This window comes from Carlito syrichta, unplaced genomic scaffold (genome assembly GCF_000164805.1).
Source record: "Carlito syrichta isolate Samal-C Ts95f unplaced genomic scaffold, Tarsius_syrichta-2.0.1 Scaffold303208, whole genome shotgun sequence".
Taxonomy (NCBI): Eukaryota; Metazoa; Chordata; class Mammalia; order Primates; family Tarsiidae; genus Carlito; species Carlito syrichta.
The window spans coordinates 278,513-297,899 of NW_007247304.1; the positions used below are offsets into that span (position 1 = coordinate 278,513).

General features: G+C 35.2%; 1 protein-coding gene across 4 annotated transcripts in view; it reads right to left on the bottom strand.

Moving 5' to 3' along the window:
* The window catches only part of ERBB4 (erb-b2 receptor tyrosine kinase 4), a 750,739-nt gene that overhangs the window by 191,661 nt on the left and 539,691 nt on the right, over positions 1–19,387 (bottom strand). For all 4 annotated transcript variants that reach the window (XM_008058078.2, XM_021712356.1, XM_021712357.1 and 1 more), the window contains exon 19: positions 6,809–6,994. In XM_008058078.2, the coding sequence (XP_008056269.2) occupies positions 6,809–6,994 (186 nt within the window). The remainder of the gene's footprint in view (positions 1–6,808; positions 6,995–19,387) is intronic.

Sequence of the window (19,387 nt, forward strand, 5' to 3'; positions counted from 1 at the left end):
TGGACATATTTTTAGAATCATCCCTTCAACTAGTTTCAATGGCAAGCCACCAAAAAAGAAAGCCCTCAGAACCCTTCTTTTGAGTTACACGGCAAATCAATTAGAGAAGCAGAAAAAAAAATCTGACAAAGTAAAATAGGCCAGCAAAGCTCTGAGGAAGGTTTCAGAATTGCGAAAAAAAATAGTGGCCTAGACATTGAAGTCCAGCTTTCCAAATCCAACAACAACAACAAAAAGCTACAAATAACATTTTTCGTAGGAAGGAGTCAGGAGCTAAAATGTTTGCAGTAATAAGAAGTCAAACCAATATCAGCTTTTCTAGCTTGAGATTGAAGTTAGAATTTTCTTTTTGCTTTTCTTCAGTAGTAGACTGTTCTATTCTAAGAATTACTCCTGACCTTGACTCTTTGCCAGTTCACTGGTGGTTGTACTTGTGTTCAACGTTACAAGTAATCCAGTTTTTCTCACATGAAAATCAGATAAATACACAAGCATCTTAGGAAACTGCTTGAGAAAGCACATGAGATGGGAGATTCTAGTTCTTTTTCCCAAAGGTCAGAATATTGAATATTAAACATGAGATTCCCTCTTCCCCTCTGTCCTGCAGGTCTCAGAACAAATGCTAAACTTTTGTATCTTGGATTTTAAAATCAGGGATTTTAGGAGTGACATCAATAGGGTGTTCTGTGAATGTATGTCTTTTCTTAATTTATTCATCCCAGATAATACCCCAAATAAACCATAGTGTACATCCTCACTTTATGCTAAGCAATATTCTTAGCACATTACAATATCACCTTACCCTCATAATTATATATAATCCTCATAATTCTATATCCTTCCTATAAAACTGGTTGTATCATTACATCCCTTCTCAGGGGCACAGAGGTCAAATGATTTGTCTAAGGCCACAGAGCTAATAAGTGATGGATATTGGATTTGAACCCAGCCAGTCTGGTTCAAGAGTATGTGGGTTTAACATAGACTAATGTGAGATTACACATTTTAAATTCTTAATTTATGGTATCACTTGTGACTAGTATTTATGACTCATAATAGTTCACACACAATTGTTTTGATTGTGCTTAATACATTTATGTGTATATTGTTTCTGTGTTTTATTTATATATTATTTTGTGTTATTTACATATTCTTTTTGTGAGATGGATTCTCATTATGTTGCCCAGGCTGGTCTTGATCTCCTGACTTCAAGTGATCCTCCCTCCTCAGCCTCCCAAAGAGTTAGCTGGCATTACAGGCATGAGCAACCATGTCTGCTGAATGTGCTTTATGGTAATGTGTTAAAACATTAGTTGAAAAATTTTTTTCCCACAATTATTCATCTAGTCCTTTCTCCTGAAAATGTGACCTAGATGCTGATGGTGACATGTGTTCAACCCAGCACTTTGGAAGGCTAAAGCAGGAGCCTTAGCCAAGGATCACTTAAGCCAAGAAGTTCAAAGCTGCAGTGAGCTATTATGACATCACTGCACTCCAGCTCAGCATCAGAGCAAGAATTTGTCTCTACAAAAAAAAAAAAAAAAGGATGTCATCATTATGAAAACAATAACAGGTGTTATTCATAATAAGATATTTTCCTTATGGGATTAACAATGAGACCCAACTACAGACCAAATGCCATGCTCCTCTTCACTTGAATTCAGATCTGTTGTTCAAGAAAAGTAGGTGGCTGGGCTCGGTGACTTAGCCTGTAACCCTGCACTTTGGGAGACTGAGGTGAGTGGTTTGCCTGAGCCCGTGGGTGTGAGACCCTTCTGGGCAACTTAGAGAGACCTCATCTCTACAATATATCAAAAAAATTAGCCGGGCGTGGTAGCGCTCGCCTGTAGTTCCGGCTACTTTGAAGGCTGAAGTGGAAGGATGGCCAGAGCCCAGCAGGTCGGTCTGGGTGACAGAGTGAGACTCCAACTCAAAATTAAAAAAAAAAAAGAAAGAAAGAAAAGAAAAGGAAAAGTGGGTCACATGAAGCTGGACTCATGTGTGAGTGTGTGGACAGGAAAGAGTGCAAAGTAGTTTAGAAAACCTGGCTCGGTAGTCAGAGTTATCTGGTCATCTCAGTATATTGGTGTATTCTCTTGGACTTAACTTCCCATTTTCCTCATCTAGAACTGGCATATCTATAGGCCATACCTGCTAGAGTTTTAGTAAAGAAAAAACGTCACACTCTGCCTGCCCAACTTCTCAGCAACAACTGTGAAAGAAGAGATTCTCCCCATTACCTTCTACCATGGATTCATAAAACACCAAGGAGGCATATATTATAAAATAACACGTTGGGCTCTGCTTACCAAATTAAATCAAGTTCCAAATTCATCACATACAAAGTGAACATGGCTGCCTAGAAGAAACAAATGAATTTGGTGTTTAAATTTGCATTTTCTGTTATATAAAATTTTGAACAAATGATGAACCAATGGAAAATGGAAAGAAAAAACTTGGAATCTGAATGAGAATATATGTATATATATATGCTCACAGCTACTACAGCCCCCATCTGCGGGGCACAGGCTATCCTGCTTCAGCCTTCCAAATAGCTGGAACTACAGGCGTGTGCCACCATGCCTGGATAATTTTTTGATTTACTGTAGAGACAAGGTCTTGCCATGTTGCCCAGACTGATCTCAAACCCGCCCCTCACATCTGCCTACCAAAGTTCTTGGATTAGAGACATGAGCCACTGCACCCCAGCCTGAGACTGTATTTTAAAATACTTTCTTATGTGTAACGGCAACACGGATTAGCAGTTTCACTATTCAATTCTTAGTTGTGTGAATTCAATCAAGTTACTTAAATTATCTATATCTCACTTTCTTTATCTGTGAAATGGCCATAGTAATACTTACCTCAGAGATTTGTGATAAAACAAATTAATCAATATATAAAAAATACAGAACCAGCACAGACTGCTTGATAGAGTTAGCTATGATGGTGATTTCTTCTGTAAACTGTTAAGCTTTCCATAGGCATGTTATAACACATCTATAAATTGGTTATTGTACAGCGTCATGCCTCCCTCCTTCTTCCAAGCTTTTTTAGTGAAAAAAGAGCTATAGCCAAAATGCAAGTGAGTACTGGGGTAATTATGATATCTCATACACTTTCATGACTTTCTCTTGGTAAGAATTGGAGGCAAAGAAAAATAAGCCTCGAAGTTATTGAAATAACATAGCTATTTGTAAAATATTTGCCTTTACTCAGACCATATTATTCATATTTTACAGACATTTCTAAAATAATTTTCTGTTATGTTGCTGTCAATATACAGTCAATAAGAAGAAATTGTTTTGAACACTGTATGTTCTAGGAGCTAAGCTAGGAACCATACATGGGCTATTTTATTTAATCTTTGCAAATCACTGTGAAGAAATGTATTAGTTTTCTATTATTGTAACTAATTACCACACATGCAGTGACTTAAAACAATACGAATGTATTCTCTTATAGCTCTGTATTTTAGAAGTCCCAAATCAGTTCCACCAGACTAAAATCAAGGTATGTGTTGACCTGTTTTCCTTCTGGAGATTCCAGGGAGAATCTGTTTCTTCGTTTTTTCAGCTTCTAGAGGTAACTAGAAGCTGTTCCTCAGCTTTTGGTGCCTTTCATTTTCAAAGTGTATCATCCAATTCTTCTCTATCCTTACATCTGATCCTTCTGCTTGCCACCTATAAACACCCCAGTGACTACAAAGGGCCGATCTCGGTAATCCAGGCTAATCTTATCACAAAACCCTTAATTGAATAATATCTGCCAAATCCCTTAACATGTAAAGTAACGTATTCACAGATTCTGGGTCTAGGGTGTAGCATATTTACAGAAAATTGTCATTCAATTCACTACAGGTAGATACTATGATGTTCATTTTGCAGTGGAGAAAAAAATGCAGTAATTATTAACATCACTGTATACATTGAGAAACAAGAATTCAGAGAGGTCAAATAACATTCAAGCTCACAAAACTGAAAAATGGACATCAACGTACTAACATAGGTCTTTCTGACCCTAATGCTATTTGTAGTAAACAATTCTTCTCCCAAAGTAGAAAAAAAGATAAAGGAAGAACTTCCTCCTTAAGGATAGATTTTTAATTTTCTTTATGAGTTAAAAATACGTACTTATTGAATGGCAACTGTATGTATAATCCAATTTTAAGATATAGTGAGTCCCTAAGTAATCTCATATCTTTCCATGTATATAAATACCTATGACTTCTAAATCTATATCTAAAGTACCAACCAAATTTAGCTACCTAATTAACATCTTTAGTTTCATGTTCTAGAAACTTTTCCAAATTCCCGTATCTGGAAATGAACTCTTGATTTTCTCCTACAAATATTTGTCTCCATCCTTCGCTAGCTCAGAAAATGCAACCACCATACTCTCCTTCCCACCACCCACAGTTAATCAATTATCAGATATCTTAGCTCCATCTACTCTTCTCTATTTGCATTGCCTCCAAACTCCTAACCAGTATCTTCATTTTTATTCTTGTGTTGTCTCAAGCTAATCTCCATATAAAAACTGGCATAATCTACTTAGAATATAAATTGGATGATGTCAATTCCATGTTGAAATGCTTCAATAACTGCCTACTGAACTGTAATAAAACTCAAGCTTTTCATGGTATATTAGGTTACCACATACTGTGCTCTGTTTAGGACTTTTACTTTGTGCTGGTTGTCCTGGCGTAACTAGTAATAGAGCCTCTTTCCATTTTTAAAATGGTTCCATTTATATTGGTAACAAATTCCATGGTCACTATATCTGTAGGGCCGGGTGTGATCTTTCCTCTTCCTAAATATCCTTCTCATGGCTAAAGTATTTTCCGTCAGGACTCAGTGGCATCTTCCCTTAGTCTCCCATGCAATTAATGTTATTTAAAATCTCAGCCTCAGTATTCAATCCCATACTTAATTTTTTAATTTTTTGAATGTGTCTTCTATCCATCAGGGTACACAGAGAGAAGCAGGCCCATATTTTTGTTGTATATTCCGATATACCTTGGTCAGTATAGTATCCGGTACATGGTAGGTGTCCACATATATTTGTTGAGTGACAATAATTAAGCTTGTCATACAGTCAGAGAGATATGTAAAAACACATGTAACACTTAAAAATAAAAATGTGTTCAAGAAGAGAAAGTAGTTGCTTATGCCTGGAGAGAAGGGTTGACTAGGAACAATACCATAAATGGAGGAAGCCCAATCAGGGTTGATGCAGGAATAAAACTATCAAGTATAGATCAAGAAGGTATGAGAAAAGACTTCTAAGCCAAGAGCATGGCATTTTCAAAGGCTAAATGATACAGAACTGTGGGATTATTGAAGAAATAATATATGAGGAAATACAGACGGAACTAAGAAGTTTAAAGCTTGACTTTGTTTTCACTGGTAGTCCTAGGGTGACTTGAGAATTTCTGTTGCATATTTGGCTTACCTTACAAATTATGGAAGTTCTTAGATAAATAAATCAGCTTCTCAAGAGTTATAATTCAAGATTCATTACCATAAAGAATCCTCACAATTGTGAGTTTATTGCATAATATTTACAAAATTATAATACATTGTTCATAAGGAAACTATGAACATATTGAGACTTATGGTACACAGAATTTAGCTGGGTTTTTCTATCATACGATTTTTTGTTTTAAAAATTATCTCCAATTTCTGCTTTTTGTAATATATTTTTATTCATTATTAGATTGTAAAAAAAAAAAAAAAAGAGGCCAAAACTACTAAGTTGCTATTTTGGCATTTATATTACACAAACAAAAAAATGAAAATATCTTTAGAACACATAAGACTGTAAAAATAAATAGACCAAAACTACAAAATTGTCATTATACAAATGTAAAATAAAAATGTGTATAGAATTTATAGGACATCAGATCACATTTTTATGTAACCAGGAGTTGATATAATGAACTAAAACTCATCACAGTCCTATTCTTCTAGAAACAGAAATTTTTCAAGAAAGATATTTGGTATAGATAATCATAAATAGTTGCTTTAAACATGAAGAATGTACACATATACCAGAAGTCACACACACTAGAGGACTGAATGACATGAATGCTTTGTTTAGCCCCCACAGTGCTTCAAATATTTGAACTGAGATTTAAATTTGAAGAATTCACATAAAAATCCAGAATTCTGGCCACGCTTTAAAAGACTGAAAGATTAGCTACCTCTGGTAATTCCCAAATCACAATCCCTTAGGGAGTAGTAGATATTCTCCTGGTTCACCACAGAGCCACCTCCCCCATCGCCTCTGAGGTGTGTTATATGACTGAGCCTTCCTGTCTGACAAAAAAACTCTCTCGTTCTAGATGAATTGAAATTATCAAAAATACTAGGAAATATTTAGAATTTACCATTTGTAATATAGATACTTGAAAACACCATTTTTAAAAAAAATCATCTAAATATGGAACATCTCAGACATTCAATCTATTCTTTCTTGGATTTTGTTTGTAAATTGGACTATACCAAAACAAACAAAAGTCAAACAAATCCGGTATAAACATTTTTCTGCCTGGTTAGTGAGCTACATGTTTTGACATCCAGTCAATACAATACAAATAGCACAGTTCAATAATCCAACAATATATATCATGCATTTAATTAGTGGTTTGCATAAAAGTATCTCCCTACTATATTTCTTTCAGTATAGCAAATATAATTTATTTAAATAAGTTAGAAGACTTTACATGTTTCAGTATCCAAACTGTTCCAGATGAGGAGATGTTAACCCAGACGTATCATTTCCATAGGAAATGATGGGCACTTACCTTAGCTATTTGGACACACCAGTTAAGCAAGAGCTGTGATCCTATGTTATCCTTGTGCTCGTGGACGTAATCCAGCAGGCAGCCATGGGGCATGAGCTGGGTAACCAGTTGAATGGTTGGGCTCAGACACACACCCAACAACCGAACTAGGTGTGGATGGTCCATACTTGCCATGATCAGAGCTTCCTGTAAGAAAAAAAAAAGTAATAACCTCATTTCAATTCTAACTTCCTTACATTCATAGTTACTTGCATTGTCCTAATGGGGCTATAAATGATGTTGAATTGTACTCTCATTCAATGGAATCAATTAAAAGTGAAAAAAATTATTGCAACTATTTTATCTTTAAAGTGATTTAATTCAACAAAATTAAATGAAAACTAGACTATACATTTATTGAAATGGAAGCTGTTATAAAATAACTGTCTTATAAAATGAATAGCAATATTTTTTTCCTTTGTGATATGAACAATATTCAATTTATTTACTGCCAAGTAAATTGAAATGAATCACAATTTATAATGTGTAGTTTCAACCTTTTGCCTGGGTTCTAAACTACAATTATATATACATATATATATATATTGAGTTATCTGCGAATCAGGTGACCCAAACTTAAGTCACCTATTATTGGTATAGAGTTAAACTGTACACACTGTGAAATGTATATATTGTAAATACAGAAATGTAAATAATTACAAGAAATATGCCTATTACCTATTTATATAAAAGAATAAACATTTTCATAAAACATTTTGTTTCATAATTTTACCTATCCACAAATTTATTTCATTTTCAAAATTATAACTTGTGTCTTATTCATAGTGTATTAGAATTGAGAGCTAGGTAAACTATAAAAATTTGTCCAATCCAACTTCTTTATTTTATAAAAACAGAAGACTGAGTTCTAATTTCTTTATCACAATAATAAAGGCACCTTTGCTTAATGGAGCTAGAAAGTTAACACGTGACAATTATTTAGTGTATTTTAAGTTAACTTCCAATGAAAAGTTTTTGTGTATTTTTATTATAATTTGAAAAATATATAAACATAAAAGTATACATATGCACTCTGTTATGGTTTGCCCTATGCTTTTATATCACAAAAGCAAATAAAATAATATTTATCCCCTATGAAAATAATAGTAACAGTTTGCTTTTAAAGAGCTACATAGTATTCTTGTCAATATTTAACTTGACACTAATTATGAGGAAAAAATCAGACAAATCCAAATTGCAAGCAATGATGGAAAAAAATTGGCCTGAATTAAAAATGTCAATTTTAGAAGAGACATAAAAAATGGTATGACGTTCAAGTTAGAATTGATAACAGAAATAGGGTAATACTGGGTCTCCTGAATTAGAAAAAAAAATACACACATGTCTTTGCTGGGACAATTGAGTAAATCTAAACAGAGACCATATATTATGTAATAGTGTATAAATGTTAACTCTTTGAGAGTGGTAATGGTGTATTAGATATGTAAATAATGTTCTTTGACCTTAGAAGATCCTAAAATATCTATGGATGACGTTTCTTGTGTCTGCAACTTACTTTTAGATGGTTCACTCAAAGAAAGAGAGAGAGAGAAAGATTGAGGAGGAAGAATAGAGGGAATGTATGTTTGTTTGTGTATATACACATATACACATATATACACACATACATACACCCAAAAACATATGCATAGAGGGAGGTGGCACATATATGGCAATTTGATATCTATATGAAGTTATAGGGGTCAGCGTAGTATTGTCAAACTTTTCTGTAGCTTTGGAGAATTTGAAAACAAAAAAATAAGGGCACAGAACTATTCTGATTTTCTATGTATAATGGTATGGCAGATTGAATACAGGAATCACTTCTCTTTCCTTTCAATTCCACTATACTGACAATAAAGAGATTAATAAAAAGACAGGCACCAACAATCATAGAAAGATGACAATAAGGATAGAATAGTCAAAGTAAGAAGTGGCTTATTAGTGTTAGCTGACTTAGTAAACATAAGAAATCTGAAGCCTCTTTTCACAGGAGAAACTGAGAGGCAACGCAGGGATGCACACCACCAAAGGCTCAGTAGCAGTAAATGGAGAGAAAGCCTGATTCTGGCAGGATTGCTTCAAAGTATATGTAGAAAACAGACTACAGCTCTCCTCCTCCACTCCACCCTCAGAAAAGCCTAAACCAAAAGAATTGTGGAGTGTGGATGTCAGGCATCACGGAAAGAGAAATACCCTGGATAAAATAAAAGAATTATGTACATGTACATATGATGAAAATATGGACAATCCTCCAATTTCTTCTCCCAAATGGAGCTGTGATTTCAAAATTCTGAGTCTGTTTAAATTTAGGATTGTGTAGCCAACAACATTTTAACCAAGTGAATTCATATAACAGACGTATTCAGACATGTTAGATCTTAATAAATGTACCCTTTGTATGTCTCTTCTTTGTTAATTGTTCTCATAAAAAGGGGGCAGGATTTAAAAGAGTACATTAAATCAAGGAAACGAGGCTCCAATATGAAAGACAAAAATCAAAAAATGATAGTGAAGACATATTCTAGAATAAAAGCCATACAACAGACCGAGATAGCAGCCAGTCCAGACTGTAACAGGACAAGGCATTCTGGGAAAGGTGACCTAAGAAGATGGAATTGCTAGAATACCTAATGAGTTTAAAATACATTAAGAGGATATTTATTTTTCTAGCAGCAGTTGAAGGTCAAATTAGTGATAGATACACAGGAAACTAAGCTAAAGTAAATACGAAGAAATTAATTTGAGATAAAACTGAAAGATACGCATAGAAAGACTCAGGAAGCTGTAGGGGTGGGAGGGGTGTGGGGGTTGAGAGATTACTTAATGGCTTCAATGTACGCTATTTGAGTGATGGATACCCTAAAAGCCCTGACTCCACCATCATGCAACTTATGCATGTAACAAAATTGCAGTTGTACTCCATAAATTTACACAAATAATTAAAAAAAGAAAATCACCCTGTTCATTACACAGCACAGTTGGGAATAGTTGCATAATCATAATAGTATCAACACGAAATACTGATATAAGCAGAAATCGTGTAACTATATTGGAGGATAGGGCGGGGATGCACTTCTGAAAGGTGATGACGGGAAGGGAGTTGAAGATACTTGACTGTTGCTGCTTGGGAGAAGTTAGGACATGGTACATAAAAGAAAAAAGTTAAGAGCTGACAGCATAAGCACCTATCTATGGAGTTAAGTAACAAAAATGCCAAAAACTTGAAGATCATTGCTTTGGGTAGTGGAAAATGGGGACAGAGACAAGAGAGCAGAGCAGTGAGTGGCTGTTTTTCATCATTAGTCTTGTCAAAGAATTTGAATTTCATTATTATTACCTTAACACTATTTGGAAAGAATGCGAGGACATTACACGTACTAACCTCCACTACAATTTTACTGCTGGGTGAGTTCAGCTGAACCTAAAGGTTATTCACAATTATGGGATGTGCTCGATGAAGCAAATGGACTTCCCGGAACTAGCCAAGGGTTTTCTGTGAGGTCTAACCATTTACTTTTGGATTAAGAAAGGGTGGGCAGTGTAACCACGTGCCTGGAAAAGAGTGATACAAAACCAGAGATAAGCTGGTAAAGCAGTCACTCTACTTCAAAGGACTTTTTGTTTTTGAACCTTTGTGGCAAAAGTGGAAATCGTTGTTTTTCAGATGGCTTCCTCATAGCAAAGATCCTCCAATTGCCACCTTCCTCACTGCCCCAGGGAACCAGATGAGTCCCACCACAGAGAAGAGAACCAATGTCCATACTTCCTTGCTGAGACCACCATGACTGTGACACTGGCAGCTCAGGGAGCACAGAGAGGCATCACGGCCAGCAAGGATGTCTGTAGACTCACCAGCCACAGACCAGCCAGTTACACCAGTGGGACCTATCTAGTGGCTCAGAGAGACGAAAAGCTCAGCATGGGCACCAGAACACTGTGGATACCCCAGGGAGTCTACAGTATGGAGACTGGCTTATGGGTACATGTGAGATGGCCAACAAGTTTGAAACACATTTGCGGAGATTTCTTTCAGGGCTGGGTGTTTTACATCTTTAGCAAAGTCAGAAATTTGTGTTATAATGGTTCATATGATCTCATCTGGATCCACAAGATGAGAATATTTTGATTTCACTTATTATATATTTAAGTAAATATTTGAAATAAAACAAAGCAATGTTATAAGGAGAATATAGACAAAAATGTTAGACACTTTAAATGACCTATTATTTAATCTAATATTAACTGCTTATATTCACAGTGTAAACCAGAAGTTTCCTTCATTGAATTCTAATACGCATATATATAAACATACACATACATACCAACAAGTGAGCAAAACATTTAACTAGATTAAATATCTGATTTGATAATGTATTTAATTGTGCATAAATTAGATATTTAATCAAATATTAAATATGAGCTATCCAATTAAATTACATTTATGCTCATCATATTCTTTCTTTTTTGACAGCTGTCAGTTTTTCATATGTATAACAGTCACCTAGGTTTATCACTGCAAATGTGGCTTTCCTAGCCCCACTCCCAGATAATCAGGTCTAGAAGTGGGTCTTAGGAATCTGCTTCTGTGGCAAGCTCCCTAGGAGAAAGGACTGGAGGAAACAAAAAATTTTGAGACACTCTGGTATGTCTTGCTGTCTCCATCAAATGTGTGCTTCTAGAATCCATTGCAAAAGCAATGAACATGCAACAATTTTTAAATCTTCATTATAGACCGTTGCTTCACTAAGCTCTGATGTGACCTTGTGCTCTTTGAGCTATGGCTGCCGACATATGTCCTAAACTTTGGCCTCTTCCTCTGCCTTGGGGAGGTGAATCTTCTGTCTCTGCTCTCTCTAGAATTTACTTTCGAAATAAACTATATTTTCCAATCTAAAAAACCCCCAAATCTTCATTATAATCCTATGAAGCAACCAAAAGAGGTAGTCATTCTCAGCTGCAAATGAGGATACCAAGACTCAATGGGATTGCTGACCCAGGTCACACATCTAGTCAGTAGCAGGGAGTTTTAAGACCCAGGAGTTTTGATTGTGTGGTATTCTTCTAAAAGTAAAACGTAATTTCGACTTCAGTTCCACCGCTTCATCCCAGTGTGGATGTTTATGTTAACAAGGAGACAGCCTAAAGCATCTCATCTTAGCCATTCCTGAACGAATTGGGTCAAATTACTCTTTCATTACTGAGAAGCAACTAAAATCAAACAATTTAATTTGCGCTTACTGGTAAACTGCTATTGCTTATAATACGTTCTCAAAAAGGCCAAAGAAAACATATTTCTCTGATTTACTGAGACTAGTATTTGATACTTCTTAAGGTAAAGAGAATGATGAAATTTAAGGTAGAAGAAAGATTTTGAAATATATTAAAGAATTGTGGTTTTTTTTCCTTCTACAACTCAAGGAGTAATGCTAATTCCATTCTAAATATGCATTTAAACAGTTTACATCAGAGGAGTGTAAAAAAAGTCATATGGATGTTCCCATTTAAAATATCTATTAGTAAGTCCTGGCAAAAAAGCTGGGTTTGTATTAAGAAAAATTGCTCATCACACTACAAAGAGTATTTGAAACCAAATTGCAGAGTATTTGCATAATAGTTCTCTTTTTTTTGAGAAAGAAAAGATGAACAAGACGCTAATTGTAGGTTGCGCTTTTTCATAAAGGAAATAGCAGATGGTTTTTTTGGAGGATAGGGAAGTAGATCAAGATAAGGGAATGTGAACTCATTTAGAGTGATAAGTGGGGTGGAAATGGAAAATATCTCAATATTTTAATCATGGAGTGCTGTGTTTCAATAAATTGCTCTGTGTTAAAATTAATAATGTCTTCTGCTACCTACCTCTGTGTGGGACCTATGGAAGCAATTTTGGAAGCTTTGCTGCTGTCACCAGAAAATGTAGCCCAAAGCTATGGGGATAAATACAACTCGACAGATACATTATCTATTTTTTCAGAAATAAAATTATTCTGTCTTTATTGTCATTTTTGCTTTATAAATTTATTTATTGTAGATGAATTAAGGAGTTTTCTCATTGAACAGAAGTTAAGAATATAACAGGTGCTACTATGAAAATTCTAAAACAATATTTTTTTCCTTACAGTGAGGTCTGATTGGAACAGAACTCTTTTTTAAACGACTAAAGGACTACCAAGGTATAGACGGAAGGTTCTGAAGCATGTTTGTCATCAGTCTTTAACCACATGCTATTTGTTTCTCCATTTTATTTTCAAGAAAAGACACTTCAGTACAATAAAAAGTGAGCAACACAATTTTTTACATTAAGGTATCATTTTCCTTAGCCACCAGATATTTATACCTTGCCACTTAGACTTGTTTAATCACTCATACTGGTTAGTAGTTACACACGCACACACCCACACATACACAACACACACAGCCAAACAGTCAAAAAAAATCTGGCCAGTGAAGACTCATAGGCTATTCTGTTTTCAAAAATGTTAACTTCAGCCAGACTTGCACTGTTTCATTATGTCTATGGACCATAAATGCAATACCCTCCAGCAGAAAACCAGGAAAATCTCATTCCATCAGTGATAAGGACATAAAAAAAAGGGATAGAGGAAACAAAAAGGTACACAATGAATGTAAACATATAAAACTGCACTTAACACAACAGTCAGCAGATTTGTGAATGCTTGAAAGAAAAGTTGCCCCTAAGACAGTGAGAGTGGTGCTAAAAAAGACGATAATGAGGAGACAGTGATGCAAGATGTACTAAGATAACTGGTTCATCATCATGTTTTACTAACCTGTTTCGCTGCAGATGGTTCCAAGGTAATGAAATAAATAAAATCTGCATCTGTTCCTTTATGTCTAGAATGCATAATAATTTACGTGTGCAAACAGGTGAGCAGAAATTAGACAGGCTGAATTACTGTGCCATCAGTTGAAGTTTGTCCACATTGCCAGTAGCCTTACCACATTCCCTTCCAAACCCTGGAACCATTTTTGTGGACTTCAACAATCAAGATGAAGACCCTTCTAACCTTTGGAGTCAGTAGTTTTCTGTCTCCATTCTACATTATTCACCCACTGGGTAGCTGTATGTTAGACTTAGTCATTATTGAACACTGCCTCGTAATGAAAACCTTTATGTAGAATTCTACTATCTGTGTTTTCTCCTCTCCCTTCCACCCCTCCTTACACTACATTTGTCTCTATCTTTATTATATTTTCCTATCTCTTTAGTTACACGCTTGTTCACTTGAAAATACTTATTGAGAACTTGCCACATGCCTGGCACTATGATTAAACCTGTGTCTACAAGACTTGAATCATCTCTATCCTTGTGGCACTTATATTCTACTGGAAGAGGCAACCAATAAACAGGAAAACCAAATAAATATCAAACAGATGCAGAAATAATTAAAATTATATTAAGGGACATGGCAAAAATAAACAGGTCATTGTGATAGGTAATGCAACCAGGGTCACAGAGCTATTTTAGATAAGCAAAGTCAGGAAATGTGTCCCAGGACCCCACTTATGAGATCAGATATACAAATACTCAAAAAGAGCATTCAAACGAAAGCATAGCCTAGATGTTGGCATATTTTCAAAGCTCTGAGAAGGCTCATGTGCCTGGAGTTTCACAGTTGCTATAATGGCATGAGATGAGATTGAAATAGGGTAGAAGCCAGGTCATATAGGGCCTTGCAGTCACAAGAAGAAGACTGGATTTATTCATAAATCTTTTTTTTTTTTTTTTTTTTTTGAGCTGGAGTCTCACTCTGTTGCCCAGGCTGGAGTGCAGTGACATTCTCACGGCCAACCCAGTGGTGACCTGCTTGGCTCTGGAGATCCTTCTGCCTCAGCCTTCCAAGTAGCTGGAACTACAGGCATGCACTACCATCCATACTTCTTCTAATGCCTGGTTCCTATTATGCTTCATTTACCTCTATCATAGCCTGATCTCTAACGTTGACTACAAAAATAAAGCATTTGCAGTCATCATATTTTTGTTTTCCCTTGATATTACTACTCCTTGGCTGAAGGCATTCTTAAACTTTTGTTTCTCTTTGCATTTTTAAACTTTCAAATATTGTTAGAGAAAGGCACAGATTCATGGGAATTTGTCCTAAGTCTTCTAATCTGACCTTCTAAAAATAGTCCCTCTATTTTAGTTTTTAATTTCTTATTGACTCCTTATTACATTAACTATGGGCTGTATCTCTGGGTAGATAGAAAAAGTTCTCTATTTTCCTCTATATTTACCCTGTCAAATGTACATTTGACACCATTTCATTCCGTTTTCTTGAGTCATTTTGCCACCGTTTATTTATTAGTACCTTTACCAGACCTACAAATATATTTATGTGTCCCATATTTTAAAAATGAAAATCCCTTCACTTTTGCCCTATCTCTACATTAGGAATATATGCTATACCCACTTTGGCTTTTTCTTCACTTTATACTCTTTTGTTCCCTTGGAATCTGACTTTTCTGCCACTTTCCTACATTCTTACTATTCAAATTACTCTTGAAAATGTCACCAAATACTTCCTTTTCACCAAAAGCCAACATGCTTGTTCTCTCATTACATGTCCCTGACCTTCTATTGTATTGCCTCACTGGCAATCGTTCTTTTTCAACAGTTCTCTGTGCTTGATGCTACTGTTTTATTCTATCCCAATTTTTCACTCTGAGTACTCTTAACACAATTATGGGCACCTGCCTTTCCCTCTCATTCCTTAAAGGTAATGACGCTACCATGGCGTTGTCTCTGAAACTTTGCTTTAGTTTGTAGTCTCTTGTGTCCATATAGATTTGCTTTCCAGTCTCCCAGAGATGAAAATATTTTATAACTTTAATACAATAGAGTTGTCAAAAACATATAGAATCAGTTGCAAAATTTTGGGGGTTTGTCATGATTTAATTTAGCTTGAAACAATGTAAACAGCAGAGCACTTAAGATAAAAATAAAGATTAAAAAATCCATTATCATCACATCCAAAAGATGCTCTTCCAAACATGAGGATTGTGCAGTGCCCATTGACCAAGTCTTCTCTTCCACTCATACAATTTCAACTGTATTTCTGAGCAGGAGCTTATAGATTGCCATATATATATATATAAAACCATATTATGGCATCTATTGTATTTTAATAGAATTATCTATTAAATGCCTGGCATCTCTAATGATTTCTCTGAAAGCAATAATATGAGTCAATCCTATTCATTGGTTTATCACCAAATCCTTGTAGAAAATATGGCTCATAAAAAAGATGCAATACACTTTTATGAATAAATGAACAAAATCTTTATTATAAACTCTCCTTCCTCACCTACTTCATCTTAGGAATCAACTCATTTCAAATGCCTCTCATCATCTCGACATATATACAACTAGATCTCAAAGTTGTGGTAAGACAAACTAAATAATTTCCTTACGTGAGCTTGTCTGCTATACTTTACTAATATTTTAAATTTCAGAAATATTTCTTAATGTTGTTTTTAAAACTTGGATTCATATTGATGATATTAATTTCTATTTTTAATCATATTCTCTATCTAATATTTTACCAAATTCTTTGAATTGCTCGTCCCAGTGTGACTCAAATCTATCTCTTTTTGTGTATTTTCATTCTGACCCCTACTTAAGTTCAGGCTCACATCACTACTATAAAAAGACTGCTTTTTAAAAAATGGACTCAAATCTTTTTATGCTACATACAAATTACCCTTGGCATATTTTGAATGGTTACATGGAGAACTTGAACACTGTATGTACTCTAAACATTTGTTGAACTAAATTTGATATGGTGAAAATTGTAGCATATTTTAGAATGAAGAAATTTAAACTACTCTCAGTCATGGTACTAATGATGTGGGAGATTGGTCTGTATAATTTTCTTCATCTCCCCGGCTCCATTCTCCATCATTCTTTTCCCTACCATGTGTCCAGTGAGACTGGCCCAAATGACCAATGACCACAGCTGCTGTCAGTTCAGGGTAAGCTTCCCCTGGTTTCTTCAAGTCTAGCAGTGCTATTATTAATTTTGGGGTAGAACAGACCTTGTTGGTGTTATTTAACCCTACCTATACTTTTATAAAAACATCTTTGGTAAACTCTCTTCAGCTCCTCCAATTTAGTATGCCATGTGTTTCCTGCTGGGATTTTTCTAATGCAGTTATCCTGGACAAGGTGTTTAAATGAACACTTATCCATAACATCACAAATTAGGTCTGTAGCAAGTATATGGCATTCATGCTACCAACAGTGTCCTCCTCCTGCCCATGGCAGATATTTCTAAACAATCATTGCATGGTAGGTTGATAACGGCTTCCAGAATATGCTCACATCTTAATCCCTTAATCTCTTAATCATCCCTGAGGTGGTGATTACCTCATTTGGAAAAAAAAGGTCTATGCAGATATGATTCAATTAAGGATTTTGAGATTAGGAGATCATCCTTGATGACTCAAGCAGGCCTTAAATACCATCACAAGTCTCCTTACAAACGAGAGGAAGAAGGGGCTTAGAAACAGACACAAAGAGAAGGCAATGTAAAGACGGAAGCAGAGACTAGATAATGTACCCACAAACCAAGGAACATCTGTGCCACCAGAAGCAGAAGGAGGCAAGGAATGTATTTTTCCCAGAGATTCTTGAGGGAGTGCAACCCTACCAACACCTTGATTTCAAATGTCTAGCCTCCAGAACTACCATACAACATATTCCTGTTTTAATTCATTGGATTTCTGGTTCATTGTTTCAGCAGCCCCAGGAAACAAACACAGTTACTGTATTCTCTCCTGTCTGGACTGGATGAGAACTCATACTCATTCTCACCTCAGCGCTTTAGGCAACAAGAACCAATTTATTGGGAGGTCAAGGTGAGCTTAAACATCGTTGCCTTGATTGCATACATATTTTAAAAATTGATGTTGCTGCTAAACCTTCTTTAGTTGGATATGTTATATTAGTCTAATCTAAATGGTGCAGATACTTTTAATTCATTTAGTAATTAACATATATATGTAATAGCTAAATGATACAGTGCAGGCAAAGAGCTTATCACAGTGCCTAGTAGACACTTAAAATGTTAGCTATTATTTTTATTAAACCAATTATATCTAAAGGGAATGAAACCATTAAGCAGTAAAGGCATGGCTGAGAATCTGGAAAAAAGCTGCAGGGTGAGTGGTCATTTTGATCTTTTAAAGGCTAGTGGGGACATTAAGAATGCAAAGCAAGAACATTGTCAACAAACACTTTTTTTTCCTGCCAGCACTTTATACTTTTCCTATTTAAGCCCAGAGAGAGCTAGAAATATCTCTTTCCTTCTTCAATATGTAATCACAAAGTTATGAAATGACTAAAGTAACTTTTGAAGTTGTAAAAGGACTTTAAGGACTACATAAACTTGTTCTCTAACAAAGAGTAACCACAATATCAGTAATAACAGCCAATACAATCGGGGTTAAAGTAGATAATCGAGATCAAGAGATGCTGATAAAAAAAGAGAGATGCGGATGAATTCTTGCAATTATTGCAGAAACAGTTAATAGCTTACTTATTCATCTTTGCAACATTACAGAAAGAAAAATGCAAAGGTGACTGCAAATAACATTCTAGGACTGATGGAGAACAATCTTAGCAAGCTCCAATATGAAGCTTCTTATGAAGAGGACACTGCGAGGTGCTACAAAAAAAGGAAAACACAAGCATACTAGAACTAGAATAAATCATTCCAGGATACAGATTTTACCACTAGGGAGGAAGGAATAATTATTAACATTCGGATAACGCCTATTGCTTTCATTTTTTCTTTCTCTGTAGGAAAATGCGTTTCTAGAGGGATTAGTAATCCTGTTGGATAAGACCTCTATTTGTTTCACTTACAGTTTTCTAGTTCTCAGTAAACATACTAGTGGTCGCTTTAAAGTCGCATATTAAAGAATTCCATCAGATCACAATAACAGCTGCTACTCTTGGTTGAACTGTGTCAGGCACATTGCTATTGATTTTACACATGGACTCATTGAGTTCTCAGGATGATCTTGTCTGACAGAAATTATGTCGACTCATGGATAAGAAGACACATTTTAAAAGGATAAGCAATTTTCCAAGACTCTAAAGTTCTTAAGTAGTCAAGTTGGGATATGAATCTGGCTTTCATTGTATCTACAGCTAATACTCTTTTCCCTATGTTTTCTCTTTGGGAGTGTTAATGTCAGTTAGATAACCAGCTAGGTCCAACAGATTTGGTAGCCACTATTCTAGTGTCCTAATAAGAATGATTATTGATAAGATTAACTAGTTAATGAAATCTTTGCAAAGTGATATTCTAACAGGTAACTAACTTTCCTCTGTATTAATCAAGGGAGCACCATTTATCCACTACTTAAAATTAATCTATCATTAATAAAATGCTAAATAGCCTTTGCAGAAGGGACCAAGACTACTCAAGCCTTTATTATATGTGCACAGAAGAACTTGAGTCTAAAAGTATTCAATCAATATTTTTTAAAAATTAAATTTGACTCAAGATAGAT